The sequence below is a fragment of the Rhamphochromis longiceps genome, linkage group LG17 (genome assembly GCF_057381845.1).
Source record: "Rhamphochromis longiceps isolate RC_006_pf linkage group LG17, R_longiceps_female_GT1.1, whole genome shotgun sequence".
Lineage (NCBI taxonomy): Eukaryota > Metazoa > Chordata > Actinopteri > Cichliformes > Cichlidae > Rhamphochromis > Rhamphochromis longiceps.
The window spans coordinates 26232379-26254297 of record NC_140573.1 but is presented as its reverse complement, the minus strand read 5'-3'; the positions used below and the strand labels follow the sequence as shown (position 1 = coordinate 26254297).

At 38.7% G+C, this 21919-nt stretch overlaps 1 protein-coding gene across 4 annotated transcripts in view; it reads left to right on the top strand.

The window, feature by feature from the left end:
• syt1a (synaptotagmin Ia) overlaps nt 1-21919 on the top strand; it is a 217026-nt gene that overhangs the window by 153288 nt on the left and 41819 nt on the right. For all 4 annotated transcript variants that reach the window (XM_085386890.1, XM_085386887.1, XM_085386888.1 and 1 more), the window contains one exon: nt 19500-19672. In XM_085386890.1, coding sequence (XP_085243016.1) covers nt 19500-19672 — 173 coding nt within the window. The remainder of the gene's footprint in view (nt 1-19499; nt 19673-21919) is intronic.

Genomic DNA, 21919 nt, shown 5'->3' with positions numbered 1-21919 from the left:
ATTTAAAATGGAAAACAACTTTATTAAAAGCAAATATATATTTAACTTAAATAAAAATGATCACGAAAAAAATGATAACATAGAAATAACTCAAAGTAGGGGACAGAAAAGGACTAATTGTAAAAATATGTAAATAGTATTTGCATAGCAATTTTTTTACTCAAGTTAAACACTCAAAGCCTCATTCACTAATTTACACATATTCATATAAGTGTTTTTTCCCCTTTTCAACCTAATATTCATTGACTCACACTGTGATGGACGCATCAGGGGCATCTCAGGGTTAAGCATCTTCCTCAAGGACACTTCAACATGTAGTATGGAGGAGCCAGTCGTCGAACTCGCAACCTTTCAGTTGATAAACAGCCCACTCTACCCTCTTGAGCCACAACCGTCCCCATGTCTTTAAGATGGACTTGAAAGATGACAGCAAGCTCACCAAAATATACATGCATATATCTTTAAAAGAGGTAAACGTTCTTTCGTATAAAATTATGAATCAAAGTCTCCAAGATTGAGCAACTGAATTGACCTGCTTATTCAGGCTGAAGTCGTTATCACAAATGATGCTGAGTTTTCTTTTGTTTTTTTAAATATTGACCCAACATTAAAGATGAGGACCTCGGGTCTGTTGTAGTGAGTCTGATAAATGCATCAAGCCACATAATGATTATGGTCATCTTATCCACATTTATCTGCAGGAAATTCTGTGGCACCAACCATTTAAAATCTTGGATTCAGTCGTTCAGTGCATTAAGTTCAGGACTGTCAAAGAGATACTTTCTGTCGTCCACATACAAGTGAAAACTCACAGTATGACTGTGGATGTCATGCTTCAGGGCTAACAGGTACAAACAGAACAGAAGAGGTCTAAGGACAGACCCCTAAGGTACTCCAGAGGTCATCCTCATAGATTACTATTACGTGCCAGTGACATCACTAAAACACCTACCTGTAAGTAAGAATAAACCTTAACTAGAAAAGCCTGAAAGCCCACCACTAAAACAAGTGTAAGGTTGCAAGTACAACCTTACCTTAGTTTGCATTTTGTACAGCATGGTAGATCATTTCAGCAGTTCTGTTGTAACTAATAAAAGGATGTCCAAAAACAAAACAAAAAAAAGAAATGTTGTAAACAGGCTTCCACCTGTTGGAAATTCCAGCAGATGTTCATTAAGGACATCAAGCAGATGGTCGCACCTCATGACGTTGCAAACGTCAGTGAAAGTTTTCTTTTTGGAAATATTTTTCAACCATAACACAAGATTTTAAATGGGCAATTAAACAACCGTCAATCAGTGAAAAACGAAGTTCTGTGTTGTGACACTAAATGTATCTTCTTAAAGCACTGGGTTTAATGGATAGATTACTCAAATACTCCTACTGTTAGAATTACTGACTCCTACATGCGATGCGCAATTTCTGTCAGAAATGACAGATGCCATAAGAAGTAACAAATTGTCCTAACGGCAATCTGTATCGATAAAATAGTATAAAAAGTTTTTTGTAAAAAACACAATAAGTAAAATTCTGTTTTCGCAGTTAGTACCTATAATGACTTTTATTGTTTAAAATACAAACATCTGAGTGCATTCAGTAAGACTGTGCTGTAAGCATGACTAAAAAATGATTCAGCAGTGGTTGTGAGTGAGCATTTGCTGGTGACGCACAAAAAGCAGCCAGTGTCACCGATGACCTTGACGACAACTTCAAGTGAACCAGGCGGCCTGATTGTTTACTTATTCATTTGTTTTTGTGGCGCTTCTGAGTCAAAGTACTAACAACAGCATTTAACATTTAACACTGAATTGCCCAAAAAGGAGAAAGGCATAATCAAATTTGAAGAGTGGAATAAACATCTGGCAACAATAATTCAAGCGTTTGACACGATGCATCACCAAATTATGCGTAGCAGCCTTTATTATTTGCGGTTAGAGTTTCTGCTTTTCTGCCTCAGTAGAAAATTCATTCAGAACTCTATTTCTTTCTACGTAATACCTCCTTCTCTTCTTCTTTTATCACCAAACCTCTTCTTTCACATTTAAATGTGTTTTCTTTTTCTTTTTTTCCTGGAAAATTTTGGAGCATAAAGTTTTAGGGAAACAGTTATCATTGTGTTTCATTTTCTGATCGTGTTTGCATTCAGAAGAAATCTATATATAGACATATCCACGGGCTCACGTGGAAGTAATATCCTCTTCTTTGGAAGAGAAGCCCTGCTTCATCACCACCGACACAAACGGGAGTAGTCATATTCCCACATTGCAGAGATTTAATAGTGCATGAAAAATGTCACCTTCTACGGAGGAACATTTATTTGTTAAAGGCAGCATATTTGTGTGAAAAAATAATAAAAGCTATAATTTATTTTCAAATATTTCTCATGGCTAAAACTACAGAGGATTTAGCTCCATGTGGGCTTAAATGAGACGCTGATGCAAAATGAAAACACATTTGTGGTGCGGTGGGTGAATGATTGGGATCAACGCTATTCAGTGTTGCGATTGGCTGAGGTTTATATCTCCCCTGGCTCGGCTTTAAACGTCTGTCACCGAAACCCACTGCAGTTCCAACACAACTGAAGCCTGACAGCTTCCTCATGTCTCATTAGGTTGTGGAGCAGATAACTCGTATTCATATCATTTTTAAATTTTGTACTTTGAAGAAGTAAATTAAACCAACTTTGGTTTACCTCAGGCAAAATGAAAAGTTCACCAAAATCAGACCAGGGTCTTACTGCTGTTTTTTCTCACCTCCAGTCAAAAGCAGTGAGGATATTTTTCTCTCTCTGTGGAATATCGATACTGTCTGGAGAAAGCCAGCTTGCTGCGTGCTCAGCACAGCCTCAGTGCTGTGGCTTCAGAAGATCTTCTTTGGGGATTATAGCCCAGTGTAAGACCTGCATGCTTTTAATAAAGGTGGTCACGTGGTAATAATGGTCTCACTGGCCGAACATGTTGAATTCTCTGTGGAAACAATATTGTCTTGGCCCATCTCTTTAAGCAAAATCTTTGTAAATGTTTATGAATTTAAGCAATTTAAGATATTTACAGCATGTTTTAAGATAATATTGTTTCAGTGTATTTATTATTACTCAATTAATCTGCTAACTCAGTAGTCTGTCTTCAGATTGGTTGTTTTGTTTGATCAGAAGAAGAAGAAGCAATAAAATAAAATGTAAAACCAAGAAAAGATTCAAATCCTGCCACAACCTTTATTTTTCCTGGATAAACATACTAAATACCATGACAAATGAATAATAAAGTAGAGTGGCAAACATCTGATTAAACTTTACCTGCTGCTGGTATATTTTTTAGAATCAAGTAGCTTAAACACTTTTTCATCTTTTTTTATTATTAGCTGTTCATTTTACACTTAAATTCAATAAATGAAGAAGACATATGTATTGTTTATCAATGCCTTTTTCAACCCCTATTGACAAGCCCGCCCCCTTTCCCTTTCATCCAGACTGATGTGCAAGTGTACCCATTCGTCAGGCCGCCACCACCACACAATTGGCCTTTGTGTTAAGGCACAGTGACAGCGTTATCCTGGATAAACCTCCGCCATGGCATTACTTGAGTAAATACATGACGCTGAGTCGTTCAAAAATAATGTTGTTACTCGTGAGCAATCCAGGCCTAGGGTAAATACACTCTCTGTTCTAAAGACGTCAGACACAAATCTAAGAACACACATGAATGTGAGGGTGTTAAAACTGACCGTGATAGCCCAGAGGGAGATTCTTATGTTGAGGACAGGCTTAAAAATCTTGGAAATACACTTGTGAAACATATTTTGGTATATTAATGCATCAGAAAATTGGAACTAGTGGAGGTAAACTGAATGTTTAAAATGTCAATTAGTTTTAAATATTGATTATTGCTCTTTTTTAACAAACATTTGAAAAAGTTGGTATGTGCTTTTTGATTAATAATGGTAGAATTTAATGTATTTGTACATTAAATTCTACCATTTGTTAACAAATTGCTGGTTTTTGCAGAGTTGCACAGTTCAGACAGATGTTGATTTATTATAGCAGCAGAATACAGAGTTGTGTCTCTGGGCTTTAAACATATCATTCCTGCAAATATCTGACATATAAATTGAGAAGTGGTAACCAGACATGGGCAGTAACGCGTTACTGTAATCCGATTACTTTTTTCAAGTAACGAGTAAAGTAAGGGATTACTATTGCAAAAACGGTAATTAGATTACCGTTACTTTCCCGTAGGAACGCTGCGTTACTGCGTTACTAAAACCGTGATTTCTTTTTGCGAGAATGTCTCATGACAATGACGTAAGCGAGTGTGATGTTCCTGACAACAGCTGTGTGCAGATCAACAATGGATAATATATCGAGTGCGTGGAAGCGTGGAAGTACTGACCTTACTTGACAAAAACATAGGTGTCCGTTGTGCGTAGGAAGAAAACGTCTTTTTACAGCGAAAAAAAACCCTTAACTTCTAAGCAAGCACAGAGTGCGCTACGACGTAATGGGAAATTCACAGAGAAACTCGTGGATTCTTCAACTGACTGCTGCGGCACACCTGCACCAGGGTAAACCTCCGCCTACCCTACTCCTGCTTTACAGGTGAAAATAGAGCAACAGGACCACTGAGTCTTTGACTTTATTTATTTTCTGCTGTGTTTCACTTGCATCTATTTGAAAGAGTGAGTGTAAACACACACAAAAAATTATTTTATGTGCTGGAATGTGCAGAAAAAAGGTTTAAATGTTAAACTAATTTATTCAAGTCAGAGAATGTTGCATATAATTAAATTTTTGCTTGATACATAAAGTTAAAAGATTAAAACTAATAAAACAAGTTTAAAAAAAGAGACTTTTCCATTTGATTATATTTTGTATGACGGATTATGCAGAAAAAGTAGAATTGGGCTGAAAGATCTATCACTTTATCACCTATTCAGGTTGTAAATCGTGTTTTTAAAAAGTAACTAAGTAACTAAGTAATTAATTACTTTTGAAAATAAGTAATCCGTAAAGTAACAGGATTACTTTTTAGGGGAAGTAATCAGTAATTAAATACTGATTACTTTTTTCAAGTAACTTGACCAACACTGGTGGTAACTAAGTATTTCCCTGGAGCTTACCGGTGGATGGTGGGGGCATTGAAACACACACAGCAATGCTGGACAGAAGCAGCACTGACATGTCGTATGAGACGTTAACGATTTTAAAAAATCACAGTGATGATGTAGAAATCTGGGGGGAAAAAACTCGCGTTTTAAATATGATACACTTGGTATTACAGGGTTAAATGGACTGCCAACTTAAGAAGGGATTTACATGTTTAGTTATTAGGATTCTATTATTAGAGTTTGATATTATTATTATTGTTCATGGCTGAACTGTTTCCAAAGGCCAAGTGTAACTTTCACCTAAACAGTGCTCATGAACAGCAGAGGACTTCCCATTACTTATCATTCGCAGTAACCCAGAATTGCTGTTTATGCATATTCAAAACACTAGCATCCATTAGAACTACCCTGGCTGCTTGTGCTACACAAGATGATGTTTTTTGTAGATGTTTTCAGCAGCACATGATCAAATAATTGGGCAGTACTCCAGATGTGACAGAGCAATCAGCTCACAACATCAATCAGGACAAAATGGGAACATGCAGGGCATTTTCTGGAAAGAGAAAATTGTTTTAGCCATTTTGGAGGCATGTAATCAGCATGGTCAGACCAATGAGTCAAAGCTACCACACAGTAATTTAATTTTACTAACCTCCTCAGTTTAAATCTTATATGTCTAGGTGCAGTGCAGCAGTATTAACCAGAACACGTGTATTGCCAATTGAAGGTACTTTGAGTAGCTTTAAGAAAACTAGAATCCGTTGAGTAGCTTTGCTGTAGTTTAACTTCCTCCAGTGCAAATAACTCATAGATTGCAAAGCTTTCCTTTCTTTCCCCAGTCCTTTTGCAAAAATACCCATCTGAGCTACAGTTTTTCCAAATGATCAAGCCTTCACATCCTCATAAATATGAGCACACACGTCCAAACACACATTAAACCACACTCCGACTTCTGATTGAACACAGCAGCTGCCTCCAAGGAACCCAGTGCATTGAATTTCTTTGTAGGTTTTCTAAACACCCAAGCCTCTACTTCCTGATAACAATTAACCTCTGAACACAGAGGCTGTTTGATCCATGGCTGCTGGCTCCACCAAGCTATTAGTCCAAATAACACAGACAAGCGACTGACATTTCAGGAAAATTAATAATAAAGATCATATTTTTTCTTTTCTTTTATTCTCCTTTTAGACAGTCTTAATTTCATCTAAAAAACACTTACATTGTTAGCAGGTACAAAAAATCAAGATGTCTTATTTAACATTTCCCTGGTTACCATAAGAATAATATAATATTTTAGTGTCTTTATTTTTCAGTAAAAAGTAACTTAAGGTGACTGATGCTGTAAATAGGCGCTCTGTAAATACAACTGTGTTGAACTGAAGAGCTTGTGCACTCTCTTGAGCTGACTCTTTGACTAAAAGCCTTCTGTGATAGCACAACTTTGTCTCTATGTTTGAGCCTAATAGAGAAAAGTGTCATAAAGCTCATGGCTGCAGCTAAAAGACTACAAGACTGAAATACATCATGCTGTAATCTGATAGGAGGCTAAAGAAAATGTTTTAAACTGTCTCAACTTCTTTGACTCCGTGGCAGCTCACATTCAACAGACAGCAGAGTTTATTAAAGGGGATTACGGTGGAGGATCAGCGGAGCTATTCATCTCTGCCTCCCTACTGCTCTGGCAACAATCCTCGCTGCCTACTCTCTGCCCTCGCTTTACAAAAATTTGCCCATCAGGGCTGGTCCAACCACAGCCTGATCAGTGCTCAACCACCAGCAGCCTCTTTCTCTGAGAACATCAGCTCTCTGGGAAACAGATCCTCTGTATTCTCACATATGCACATATCTGAGAAAGTTTCTGGATCATTACCCCGAGAGATCAAGGTAGTGATGAGGGCGACATTTAGAGCTCAAATGTATTTTATGAGTCTCTGTGCTGAAGCTTTGTTGCTATGAAAGGCAATTAAACATTCACAAACCCTCACTCAAATGGTGATTTTTTTTATTTTAGTAGCATTCAGTAACCACAGCTCCAATGCCATTTTGATGAGAATATAATGCTGAATTAATAGCATTGGACATGTTCTCAAAGTTACTGAATCCTAACAAAATCTGAACTGATCAGGTGTCACATCAAGACCACCTGCCTAATATTGTGTTGGTCTTTCTTTTGCTGCCAAAGCAGTCCTGACCCGTAAAGGCTCCACTAGACATTTGAAGTTGTGCTGTGGTACCTAGCATCAAGATGTTAGCAACAGATGCGTTAAGTCCTGTAAGTTGTGAGGTGAGGCCTCCATAGACCAAACGTGTTTGTCCAGCTCATCCCACAGATGCTTGATTGGATTGAGATCTTTGGTGCCCAAGTCAACACCTCAAACTCCTTAATAATAACCTTTCCATGAAAGGGTGTCCGTGGTCTGTGAAATGGCTTAGGTAGGTGGTACACATCAAAGTAACATCCATGTGGATGGAAGGACCCAAGGTTTCCCAGAAAAATATTGCCCAAAGTGCCATACCGCCTCTGCTGGCTTGACGTCTTCCCATAGTGCATCCTGGTGCCAGGTGTTCACCAGGAAAACAGGGCACATGCACCCTGCAATCCATTGGATGTTAAAGAAAATGTGATTCATCACCACCTTCATCACATCAAAAGCAGCTAGCATGTCTTCCCTCTTGTTCTGATTGTTCCTGATTTCATCTGTTCTTCCCTCAAATGGTGAAACAGGTTTGTTGTTTCAGCTGTTTTCTTACCTGTTTAGCAAAGTAGCTCCTGTTTCATTATGTAAGCTGATATGCAACTCTCACTCTCAGACATGCCTCGGCTTATCTTGTTATTGTGTGTGCTGGCAAATGCTATATCTTTGATATCAGGATATGTGCTGATAATATGACAGCCTTCAAAAATAGTTTCATAAGATACCTGAGGGACCAATCCTGCCAACTGGTGGGGTTCAGCTTGTTCTGGGGTTTGGCAGAAATAAGGAAAGCCAAAGACATCTAGAGTCATCAAATAATTCTGAAGAGTAAACAATGATAGTCTGGCACCCATCAATGCTTGTTTTATGTTAGTGGATCAGAATTTTCTTGTAGAAAACTGAATAAAAGGCAGGAAAGAAAAGCATTTCCTAATTTGACCAAATTACAAAGATGTAGACTTGCTGATTTTAAATTAAATCGCATGTAAAGGTACTCTGAGTGCAGGGTTCATTTTAATCAGCTTCCACCTATTGCATAGGTAGTCATTGTTGCAGAACGCTGGATGATGCTCCCTACTGCAGATGTATTGTTTCCTTAAACGAGCCACAGCGGGGAAAAGGGCATGGACTCGTAGGCATAACAAGATATAATACCAAGGTTAATTGACCAACAGGGTCCTGTCTTATTGGATTAGTGTGGCTATAACACAGATGCAATATAAAACTTGCATACACACCCCACCCTTTTAAATCTATCGCTCCAGCTCTGTCCATTTGTGAAGCTTCTCTCTCTAATGTAAAGTGCTTTGTATTTCCAAGGAGCAAAGAGACGAATTCAACAGAAGCCCTTTTAATTATAGAATGAGTCAGAACAGAGACATCATAGCATCTTTATCTTTACTACAGCAAAGGAAATGTGAGGCATCTATAAATGGCATCTATAATTTAAAAAACAAAACAAGTTGTAATAAATAATAATTCTTAATAATTTTTTAAATATTCTCAAACTTTCATGGTCAGTGTCTATAGTTTCTGTTCCTGTGTTTCTGATGTTTTTTCTTTGTCTTCTGTGCACCGCTGTGTCTCCTTCCTTGTATTTCTGTCTTCCAGTCTCATATCAGTCTCTAGTCACTTCCTATTTTATTTTGCTAATTAATTTTTTGTATGACATTGGGTGCTTTGTTTCTCAATGGAGAATCCACTGGATTAGTAACATTACTGGATTTTAACGTATCTCTGATGAGGTTTTGTTCCCCCCTTTAGTTTAGTCTTCACAATATTATTTTGGAAATTGACTGGATGCTCCGTAATTTAACTGATTTAACGTAATATAACTTCCCATCATTCTCATCTGCTCTGTGGACCTTGATGTGGACTCTAAAAATATTGCATATTTTTAGGTGATGTGGAGCACTTCTGGTGTAATCACAAGCACTGACTAGAGTGTGTACTTCGGCCTAATGGTTTCAGCCTATACTTTGCCTCCTTACAGTTCCTCATACATACAAATAGCCCATAGTCTATGGACCCTACTTCCATAACCTGTGGGGTTCTGCAAGGTTTAGTCCTAGGTCCTGTATTATTTTCTTTCTACATTCTTCCTTCACTTGGTAGCACTTGATCTTTTAATAACATTTCTTATCATTTTTATGCATCATTTTTTAGACCTCACCATCTGTCCAACCTAGATGACTGTTTATCCCAAATTATTAACAGTCTCTCCAATAATTATCTTGCGTTAAATTCCAACAAGACTGAGGTGACGATTATAGCTCCTCCTGAACTAGATCCAAATATCAGCTAAACGTTTGCTTCCTTCTGTTCATCTGTTATATAAAGCATTCATAATCTTGGTGTAATATTTGATTCTTTTCTTAGCTTTGACTCTCATCAAAAATATATTTTACATTACTGTTTCTTTTTAACGAAGCTTTTGTTGAGATTTGTGATGATAGTTTTGTATTGCTATTGACTGCATTTTAATTTTATATTGTTTTGTTGTGATTACTGCTCATTTTTATTTTGATTGTGCAGTGGTTTGAAACTACACATCTGTGAAAAGTGCTTTTCAAATACTGATTTGTTATTTGTCTGCCTTTGTTTCTCTCCCCTGTTTTTTCTCGTTGTTTTGTTTTGTTTTTTATTTTTTTTATTTTGAACAACTTCTTTAGTTTGATGTGCTTTTGTGTCACTTTCAAAACGTACATGTACTTTTTGTAGCCATGGCTCTGATAGGACTAGCATTATTGCAACACAACATTAAAGAAGATCCTGTGCCTTGAATGCACAGGCAGCATAGAAAAAAATTATTTACAAATCAGTCCATTAACCTTTAATTGTCTTTATTTGTAGACTGACTACAATGGTTTTCCATGATTCAAAATCACACACTGGACGGCACAGTTCCTCAGTTCATATGCAGACTGCTTCTTCTGCTCCTTTTAGTCACTTTTCTTCTAATTGGCTCTCCTTCATAAGCAACAGGTTTGAACAGAAGGTGGGTGTGGCTTCTGTGCCAGTGTGACCAAACTGGGGACATTCATTTTAACTGATATCATACAGACAGACAGAGCCTGTCTGGAAGTTTTGACTTACAGGAATTACTTGTGCATATGCTGACATTTACATTTGAAACTGTGGCTATGTTTACAGTATTAGATTAGATTAGATTAGATAGAACTTTATTAATCCCTCGGGTGGGTTCCTCTGGGAAATTCGATTTCCAAAAAAGCACAGCACCGACAGAAGTTACAGAGTTACAGAATATTATATATATATATATATATATATATAATACACACACACACACACACACACACACACACACACACACACACACACACACACATATATATATAAATACAGAGACAATATAAATAAAATATACGAAGGGGATAAATAGAATAAATAGGAATAAAAATAAAAATACAAGTGAATTGCACATTTCAAGTATTGAGTCTATTGCACCGTTGACTATTTACAAAAGTATTGCACAAAAGGTATTGCACAGTGAGGTGAAGAGGCACTACAGCTTAGTTGTTCCCCCCTCCTTTGTCCTCCTGTTTCCCCTCCCTCTCCCCTCCAGGGAGGAGTTAAACAGTCTGATGGCGTGTGGGACAAAGGAGTTTTTAAGTCTGTTAGTTCTTGTCTTTGGGAGAAGCAACCTGTCACTGAACAGACTCTTCTGGTTGTTAATGGCCGTGTGCAGAGGATGTCTGGCATTGTCCATAATGTCCATCAGTTTCTTTAATGTCCTTTTCTCTGCCACTGTCACCAGAGTGTCCAGCTTCATGCCGACCACAGAGCTATATGCAAATGCATATGAAAGAAAATAAGAAAAAGCACTTAAGCCCTAAAACATACAGTTAGAATGCATTAGCTAAAGGCATTTACAGAAAGTTGATATGCATTTTTCTTTTCTCATGAGGCTCTATTGATGCTATTCACTGTAGCAAACCACCACATACTGTCAGAATGACTCACAGTCCTGCAGTAGTTTATACTCCTTTCTATGGAGTCGGTTTTAGAACACCTACAGTGTGTGTAAATGTCAGCCAGTGAAGCATGAGTTTTTCCTTTTATGTTGAGGTTATTGCTCTTTGACTGCGAAAAAATGATCTCTAATAATATCTTCTTAAAACCCAGCATGGTAATGTGTCAGAGAAATCATCAGAATATTTTGAGCTCAAGTTTTGTACCAGATTGTGTTTCACTATTCTAGCAGGATGTAGATCTGTCACTCAGAGCCCTTTGATATGATTAAACAAATCTCAAAAATGTAACAAAATTTACAATCTGCACATCTTCATTTTCATCTTGTTAATGATTAGAGATGTGAAGGCAGATGTACAAAGATGAACTACATGACTCAGTGTCTAAAGGACTTTGAAGGTGTCTCACTGTTTAGGGCTCTGCTTTACCGGCATGCTGTTCTGTTGACGGAGCTGAAAAGTGATTTCAGCCTTCAGGAACAGCAAACATGGATCTCATCATGTGCAACCCACCCATTAGAGAAACTCCATTTTCCATGCCATGTTGCATGGCGGAACGAGAGATAAGTGTTGGGAGTTGAAGTGTTGAAGTGCGTGTGCTGGCAACACTCCCTCTTGCTCTCTCCCTTTCACTTTCTCGCTCTATTTCTCTCTTGAGAAAAGACACTCACACAATGTAGTTAATTAGGAAATGCTTTTATTGCTTTCTGGGACTCAGGTTCCTTTAATTAAGGAACACAGAAGTGCCTTTCACTGGAGGACGCATGCTTGATGAATAAGATAAGGGCTGGTTCCATGCGTTGATTGGACTGTTAGCGCCTAAATGACATTCCATCAGGCATTTTGAGTGTCGATGAAATGCCAGAATGACAGTAAGCATTTGGAATTGGGGGGGGGAAAAGGTTTTACTCTGTATATATTCAGTCTTGCTTCCGTTTGGGGGAAAATCCACATTTTTAGTTTTAGTTATTGTTATCGTTGTGATCTGCCAGCTTGTAATACAGACTTGTCACGTCTCTGACACTTCCATTACAATACTGTCTCCTTAGCTTACTTCCTGTTTGCATTTACACATGTAAGCTAGAAGTACCTGTTCAGATGCTAAAAAATACCACTATATATTCTAATAAGCTTCTAGCAAACTATAGAGCAGGGGTGGGAAACTCCAGGCCTCAAGGGTCGGTGTCCTGCAGGTTTTAGATATCACCCTGGGTCAACACACCTGAATCAAATGATTAATTCATTACCAAACTTCTGGAGAACGTCGAGAAATGTTGAGGTGGTAATTTAGCCATTTAAATGAGCTGTGTTGGATCAAGGACACATCTAAAACCTGCAGGACACCGGGCCATGAGGCCTGGAGTTCCCACGGTCCTGCTATAAAGGTACAACTTGCAAAAGATGTTTAATTTCTTTATATTTTGCTTAAAAAAGGGGGAAATAGGTGCAGTGATTTATTGAAACATCTGCAAGCATACATAGAAATACAGTATATAAGGCAAACGGTGAGTTTGTACTATTCTAACCAGTTTGAAAGTCAATATTTGGCATGATCACATTATGAATGCTTCTCAAAAGACATTCAAAGCTCTTCTTGGGTTGTTGGATGTCTTTTTTGTCCATTCTCTATTAAGATGATCTCACACTGCTTGGATAGCGTTGTTCCAGGGTCCGGGGAGACCAGTCCATGACTGATGGTGATGATGTTTTATTGCTCACTGATTATAGTTTGAAGCAGCAATCAAGCAGCAATTTATCTGGATCTGTTGCCACTTTTTTTCAGCCCAGTTCCATTAATTTGGCAAACCTTCTTCCAGTTTCTTGTCTGTGTCTGTTACATGTAGACACAACACTGGTTCATCCCTTTAGTTAGGTGGCTTTTTTAAGCTTAACAATGATCTATGAATCATTTAAGGGTCTTAACAACCAAACAAAACACAAAAACCTTTCTTCTGACAAAGGTAAAGTACAAGAAACTGAATGAAAACAAGAAATTCAGTCTGAACTTAAGAAAGCGTGGAGAACTATTCCTCAAGACCACTTTTAAAAATTACAGGAAAGTCTGGCTCCTTGGAGGCAAAGTATTGCTCAAAACCATTGCACTGTACTGTATTTCTCTTGAGATTTAATCATGCAGCATATCATGAAACATAAATGCCGCTGGTCCAGCTTTTCCAATTAGGCAGTCATTACAAAGGTGTGTTTTGGCATAAATGTAATATGAATGTTAAATTTTTAGGGGTAAACAAATCATTTATTCAGGTGTAATTGGAGAATTATTAAACAGCGCTCACTAGATTAAAAATGCTACAATGTGCACTTTTTACCATTGAGTAGTGCCAAATGGCTTAAGTTACTTACACTTTAAGCCCTTAATATAGTACAGTTAAGAGAAAAGTGAACGCAGGATGATTGCTGTGTGATTGGTATATACATACAAATGCTATGATCAATATACTAAGAAGATAAAGTAATCCCCTGATATGGTTAGGGTAAAGATAAAGGCTTAAGGGGTCGATTCAAACAATAATTGGGGCTGGGCTATTAGTCACATTTTTGTAAATTACACTAATAATATTATAAGAAAGAGGAAAGCACCCTTAACTGTGCATAAGCAATGCAAAAAAGATAAATTGTTGGGATATTACAGTGGGGCAAAAAAGTATTTAGTCAGCCACCGATTGTGCAAGTTCCCCCACCTAAAATGATGACAGAGGTCAGTAATTTGCACCAGAGGTACACTTCAACTGTGAGAGACAGAATGTGAAAAAAAAATCCATGAATTCACATGGTAGGATTTGTAAAGAATTTATTCGTAAATCAGGGTGGAAAATAAGTATTTGGTCACCTCAAACAAGGAAAATCTCTGGCTCTCACAGACCTGTAACGTCTTGTGTAAGAAGCTTTTCTGTCCCCCACTCGTTACCTGTATGAATGGCACCTGTTTGAACTCATCATCTGTATAAAAGACACCTGTCCACAGCCTCAAACAGTCAGACTCCAAACTCCGCCATGGCCAAGACCAAAGAGCTTTCGAAGGACACCAGGAAAAGTATTGTAGACCTGCACCAGACTGGGAAGAGTGAATCTACAATAGGCAAGCAGCTTGGTGTGAAAAAAATCAACTGTGGGAGCAATCATCAGAAAATGGAAGACATACAAGACCACTGATAATCTCCCTCGATCTGGGGCTCCATGCAAGATCTCATCCCGTGGGGTCAAAATGATCATGAGAATGGTGAGCAAAGATCCCAGAACCACACGGGGGGACCTGGTGAATGACCTGCAGAGAGCTGGGACCAAAGTAACAAAGGTCACCATCAGTAACACACTACAACGGCAGGGAATCAAATCCCGCAGTGCCAGACGTGTTCCGCTGCTGAAGCCAGTGCATGTCCAGGCCCGTCTGAAGTTTGCCAGAGAGCACATGGATGATACAGCAGAGGATTGGGAGAATGTCATGTGGTCAGATGAAACCAAAGTAGAACTTTTTGGTATAAACTCAACTCGTCGTGTTTGGAGGAAGAAGAATACTGAGTTGCATCCCAAGAACACCATACCTACTGTGAAGCATGGGGGTGGAAACATCATGCTATGGGGCTGTTTTTCTGCCAAGGGGACAGGACGACTGATCCGTGTTAAGGACAGAATGAATGGGGCCATGTATCGTGAGATTTTGAGCCAAAACCTCCTTCCATCAGTGAGAACTTTGAAGATGAAACGAGGCTGGGTCTTCCAACATGACAAAGATCCAAAACACACCGCCCGGGCAACAAAGGAGTGGCTCCGTAAGAAGCATTTGAAAGTCCTGGAGTGGCCTAGCCAGTCTCCAGACCTCAACCCCATAGAAGATCTGTGGCGGGAGTTGAAAGTCCGTGTTGCTCGGCGACAGCCCCAAAACATCACTGCTCTCGAGAAGATCTGCATGGAGGAATGGGCCAAAATACCAGCTACTGTGTGTGCAAACCTGGTAAAGACCTATAGTAAACGTTTGACCTCTGTTATTGCCAACAAAGGTTATGTTACAAAGTATTGAGTTGTATTTTTGTTATTGACCAAATACTTAATACCACCCTGATTTACGAATAAATTCTTTACAAATCCTACCATGTGGATTCATGGATTTTTTTTTCACATTCTGTCTCTCACAGTTGAAGTGTACCTCTGGTGCAAATTACTGACCTCTGTCATCATTTTAAGTGGGGGAACTTGCACAATCGGTGGCTGACTAAATACTTTTTTGCCCCACTGTATATATAACAACATTACGTTTGCAGTGGTTGTGGATGCACCATTTAAACTCACTAGGAATACACCAGTCATTGCACATACACATATATAAAGAGAGAGGAGCAATAGAAATAAACTAGACTTTTTAAACAGTGACTAAGATACAGCGAGTTCACACTTACCAGCCAGAAAACTTCATGCACACGTTCACGAAAGCAGTCATGAGCTGCAAGAATGTGGAAGAGCCAAACAGTGTTTTAGCTCCTATTTTAGACTAACTCGTAACTTGCACTAATTTTCATTCTCTCCCTCCCGCTTTCATCATTTCTTTTTATCTTATCAACGTCTCTGATATTTCCTGCTTCCCGTTACTTTCCTTACAGAGAGGGAGAGATGTCTTTAGCATGTGCACTTGTGTGGAGACCACAGTGAGAGGACACAGTCTGTGGCCAAATGAGCTGCGCGTGATGCGTGGATTTCTTTGCGATCCATTGATTCTTCACAGCGTGCCACAATGCTACCCCCCAGGTCACGGGGAAGTATCCCACTTCTCCCAGTCGGCCAGCTCAGCCATGGTTACTGCCCATAGTTGGGTATTGTGGGCCTCTCAACTGGGTGTGGTTTTCAGAGTATGCTCTCTTCACGAGTGATGTGTAATTAATTCCTTTGAATCTTCTTGCTTCATAAATATAACAAGACTGACAAACTCCCAATAAAAATCAGCCTTGTGTGTCTAAGGAGTGAGAAAGCGAACACTTCCCGGCTCAAGAGTTTATTCTGTGCACGGTGTCAAGTTTGTAAAGGAAATACTCCTGGTTTTATTTGGCTCATTGTAAACGAGGCCTATCCAGTTTCACCTCCATTACCACGCTGCTCCAAGGCAAGGCCAAAGCTGTAGATCCCGAAGTTATTTTAGAGCATCACTCACTGTTTTTCCTTGGAGGAGAGTGCTTATTGATTTTGTCAAAAGAATCGATTTCTTTTCCTCCTCTCTCCCTTTCTCCCCCCTCCCCCTTGGACCTCAGCAAAGGAACTGCAGCTGAATGTTGGTGAGCAAAACCCCAGAGAGAGTTTGTAATAGGGTTTTCCATTTTGATGGGTCATTCTGGAGTTTTTCCAGATAAAGTCTTCAAAGGGCTGACTGATGTTTTCTATTATTTTGTAGGATTTAAGAGAATGGCAAGTATTATATCTGTCTGGTGCCCCCCCCCCCCCCCAAATTCCTTTCTTATATTCGGTTGTATGGATGGGTTTTGTGACCTCTTGGTGGTGTTGAACGCTTAAGGTGTGGAGAACAGCAGCAAGAACAGAACGGGCATCAGTGACAACAGATATGACTTAGGTCAGAGGTTAAGTGGGAGTGGGTTGCAAAGCAGCTTACAGATGTGTAGCAACTGTATTTGTTGTAAAGATGAGCCCATCTGCCCTGATTGCAGCTGAGCTTGGCTTTGTGGCCGGCCTGAATTAACACAGAAAATTTGCTCCTTAAACAGTTTGTTATTGCTCAGTGTTAAAATGAGGAGTGGGCTGCCAGGTGTTTGGTATCTGCTGAGTAGAGTCAAGGAGCAGTGATTGTGACAGCTGAACAGGGAAGTCTGTTGTGAGGCTTCTCATTATTTTCATTGCATCTGGGCTGCTGTCCCTCCGGTGCTTAAAAACCGCCCACTTCTCCTTCAATCGTTATGTTTGTGTGGTGTACACTGTATCCCTGTGTGTCCGCACCAGGCAGCGCCAGCTGACTGCTGGCTATAGTTGAGATAGGTGTCAACGTGTTTGCAGCTGGCTGTCACTGTGCTGTTGAGCCGAGCGTCTGACAGTGTGACAGTGTTGATTGCTGCTTGTCCAATTTCTCCAGTCAGGCTTATAGTGCAGGCCAGTAGCATATGGTGGAGTGAAAAGTAACGACTCGTATGTCACCACAGTGAAAGTGCACTTTGTTTTGTTTTTTGTCCTGTTAGGAACCGTTTTAATCATAACTGAACAACAGTAGCTGCACGTGTGCTGTGAAGAAATCACTTTTTCAAAGGGAGTTTTAAGGGACAAACTCAAAACTCTCGATTCCAAACTTTTAACTTGCATAAAGATCATTAGGTGATACTAAATTAATTAAGTTTCTGTTGTTGCTCCTGCTGGTTTTCTTTTGTTATTTTACTCTAATTCTGCTGCCATAATCAGATCTAGACGACATGTCTAGATCTGATTAATTAGTGATTAAACTAGTAACTGCCAAGAAGTGCTCACGGAAGTGTGACGTAAAAGTATTATTTTAAATACTTTGCCCAACATGAAACTTTCAAAATAGTCTTGATGAACCATCCAGAAGCACCACTGAGGATCAGAGCTGCTCAAGTGGTGGAAACAGACTCATAAACAACGTCAAATCTCAGTGATTAGATACAAAAAATAGCATTTTTTTGGTCTTTTGTCTTTCTTCTCCAAAACAGTGTTTTTACTTCACTACTTTTTTTATGATGCATGTAATATTATCATGCTGTTTTTGTTTTTGTCTAGTGTTAACATTTGATCTGAACAGAACAGTGGTGGTTGCTGACTCAAAAACGTGGAAAATCATCGTGTTTTTTACACTAATTGGCTACTTTTTGTTATGTTTTTGTATTTTCACACTAACAAGATGCGAAGCAGCATCAACTATATAAAAAATAGGAAAAACAAAAGCAGCAAAATTGAGAATTATTCCTATTCAATGTGTTATTTCTATAGGGACATTTTAGGTAGCACGTTTACATAAACAGATGTTACAGTAGAGGTTACATGTGGGAGGATGAACATCTGCTTTAACTTTATGGATCAGCTTCTGGTTTAAAGTTAATTTACTTTAAAATAATTAACACTAACACTGAGCTGTTATTGTTTTATTTAATTCAGCACAGATGCAGTAAATAAGATGTTCCTCTGGTGTGTCGTCAGCCCTGTTCGTGTCTCTAAATTACAATTAAGAATTTGATTCGGATAAACTAATCTAATATCAGGATAAAAATCCCAAATTATGCAAAAAAGAATCAAACAAGCAATGGCACATGTAATAAAATAAACTTTATTATTCCTGCTGGTACAAACATTAGGGTCAATGGAACCATTGATGGACTATTATACTGTTTTCACAGTGGGATAGACTAATAATAATAATGATAATAATAATAATATAGCATTTTTCTTTCTTTCTTTTTCTTTTGAAAAGGTCAAAATTAGTCCATTGTAAATTTGACTTGCAGGTGAAAAAACAATAACAACTTTAAACTAAAAAGGAAGACAGCCTGGTCCAAAAAGTTATTCTCCAGCTTTTTATCTTAAAAATGTTCAGGTTTAATGTAACCACTGAGATTAGGCTCAGCAGGTTTCCCTCGGAGGAAAGTTTCTGTCTAAACCTGCAGTGTTTCTGGGGAAAATTTAAAAGGAAACCCAAAGCCTTAAATCCAAACACAAAAGATCAATTAAATTTTTTAAAGGTAATATGAAAGCTTAGAGCATGAGAACAATGTGAAAGCAAACCCCTCGCCACCCCGTGAACCCGTTTGGTTTTACTGCATCAGTGGATTGTCATGGTCACACCTCTGCTAATGCCTCTCCGGCACACCCTGCCAATTCACCACAGCTCTCGCTCCAAAGCAAGTTCTGTGTTGCCGGTGATTACCGTGAAAGTGTCAGCTGTCTGAGAATCTTTTGTTTAAATGGCAAGTGGAAAATGCCAACATCTGTTACTTCCACTAAATTGGCTGAAGCCGTTCAGTCAGGTCCGATCTTTAGGAGTCTTGACACTTTTTGATGGACTTAGTGCTGATCTGTTGTACCAACTCTGTAGTCACACACGCTTTTCCTGCTTTTATCTCACCTGTAATTTGGTACAATCTCTACTTTTCAGGTCTTTGGTTCAGAGTGTTCACTGAAATGTTTTTCACTTGCCTCCAAGATTCACTCCTACTTCTGAACATCTCTTTGTTGTTTGTCCTTCTCACAGTGCCATCGTGGGCCATCGTCTCGATTGCCTTTGTGGCCATCATCCTGGTGTTAGCTTGCTGCTTCTGTGTCTGCAAAAAATGGATATTCAAGAAGAAAAACAAAAAGAAGGGCAAAGACAAGGGCAAAAATGCCATCAACATGAAGGACGTCATAGATGGGGCCAAAACCGAGGTAACGACTTTTTTAACTTTTGTTATTAAAATTCTGAAAAATTACCATCCCCACAATCCTAATTGAATAGGAAGCTTAATGCCAAAATATTTGATGCTGTGTTTGAAATATATTTTTTTTTTTTTTCTTACAGTTTTAGGAAATCTGATTCTGTATGATTACAAATTAGTTCACCAAATTGATTTGTTAAGAGAACATTTTCAACTATATACACAGTTTCCACGTAACATCATAGTATCATAGTAGCGCCCACCTGGATGGCAAAACCAGACTTTTTTCCCTGCTGTCTTCTAGCTGTTTCCACCCAAATATAAGTTTGGTTTTTTTTATTGGATCCAGGAGTGACTCAGTTTGTTTACAGGGGCTAGAAAAGCTAACAGTACAACACGGATTCCAACCACATTCAATCCTTCTTGTCCAGCAGGTTGTGCCTTTTAAACATAGTACGCTAAATTTCCAGTGATATATTTTAATCTTGAGCTCTACTGCCATAGCTTGGCATGATTTACATTTAAGAATAATCCTTCTTTAACCAATGTTCACAGTTCGGGATGTGTTCCTGACATCCCCTTCCTGTCTTTAGTCACTATACAGAGCTAAGAGTAGAAGAAAACTGTCTGAAACGGAGGCCATAGGGATTACGTGTATATATTATGACCTGGTTTAGTAACACTCACTATAGTTTTGCCAATGAAGCAATAAATTCTATTCTATTCTTTCAATAATAATAATAATAATGACAACATCGGAGAGCTCACGGTGCTTTATATCGTGAGGTAAAGACTCTACAATGACACAGTGATTTTCACCTCTCAAGCAATTTTTTTTACGTCCAGCAAGTCCACCAGGGCCCTGTTACATAAATTTTGTGTGAATTTACCTGAGAAGTATTTAACAGCTACACCTGTGCCTAATTAAACAGCCTTTAAGCTGACTCGAAAGAAGTAAAACAGAGAGTGTTCGCAACTGAGAATAAACCAGCCTTCGAACAGCAGAACAGTTTGCCCCTCTACATCAAAAATCTAAACACGGCAGTCTAAGGAGAAGGACTCTCCTTACGATAGATTTAAACCATTGCCACTGTTTTTAGCAACTATTTGTGGCTTGAAACTGATGGAATATCGACATTTTATGCTGCAATTTTTTGGATTTTCATGTGTTTTGCCATCCAGGACTGTGCAGCAGTTACGTGACTAATAACAGTGAATAGCTCTCAATAAGTTGCATTTTTTGGTGCAAGAGCTGCTACTGTACCACATATATTTTCTGTGTGTTATGTGTTTATTGCAGCCAAAGAGTTGCATTCAGCCTTTTTTTTTTACTAAAGGAAATTAAAGTCACTTAAGGTGGCTTCAGATTTAAGAGAACCTTTTAGTCTCTTTTGTTTCTCCTGCTTATAATTTTTGTGCTTTTCATTCATTCTTTGAATATTTTTTATGGTTTTGGTCATATGAGGACCTGCTCACTTGTTGAAGAGTGTGAGTAACGTTTGCTGTGTAATGAAGTGGTATCCACCCAGAGAAATGACGTCACCAAATGATACACAAATGGCGAAACTCTTACTTTTCAACTGCACAGAACGAGGAAACGGTGACACGCTAACACTTGATATGGAGTTAGCACACTAATTGCACCAGCAGAGCGTCGTTTCACTCGGTGGAATCGTGCACACAGTGTGTTTAATTTGCTGCAACACCCTTGCTGTCGGACCCACGTAGACGGAAACCACTGACATTGTTTTCTTAGTTCATTTGACTGACTTCTTTTTTGAAAAAGAGCTAATTATAACTTAAATGTTAAGAAGTCTTTTATTTTCTTAGATAATAGTGAAGTGCGGAAAACTTTATTAACCACCAAGGTCATTCAATCCGACGCAGCGCTGCAGCATGTTAGATTACAAGAGTTTTCATTAATGTCCAATAGTCTTCCCGTCTTTGCACCATCCAGCTTTTAAAATTATAACTAAAGAGGCTTTAATCAAAATAAAAGACATCAGTTACTGGACACCCTAATAGCTAATCTCTGAGATTGGTGAATCTGCCACTTTCGAGGCAGGCGGTCATTTCTCCTGGTGTGCCCAGACTCTGGTGTGTTAACTCCTGTGTGTGGTTGTTTTAATTTGTGTTTCTTCCTTCTATGTCCTCCTTATCTGTGTTGTGTCTGATGACTGTTCGGGATGGTCACTGGCGGTAGGTTCCTAATTGCTGTTGGATCTTCTTAAGCCTGCTGCTCTGACGTTTTTTTTGT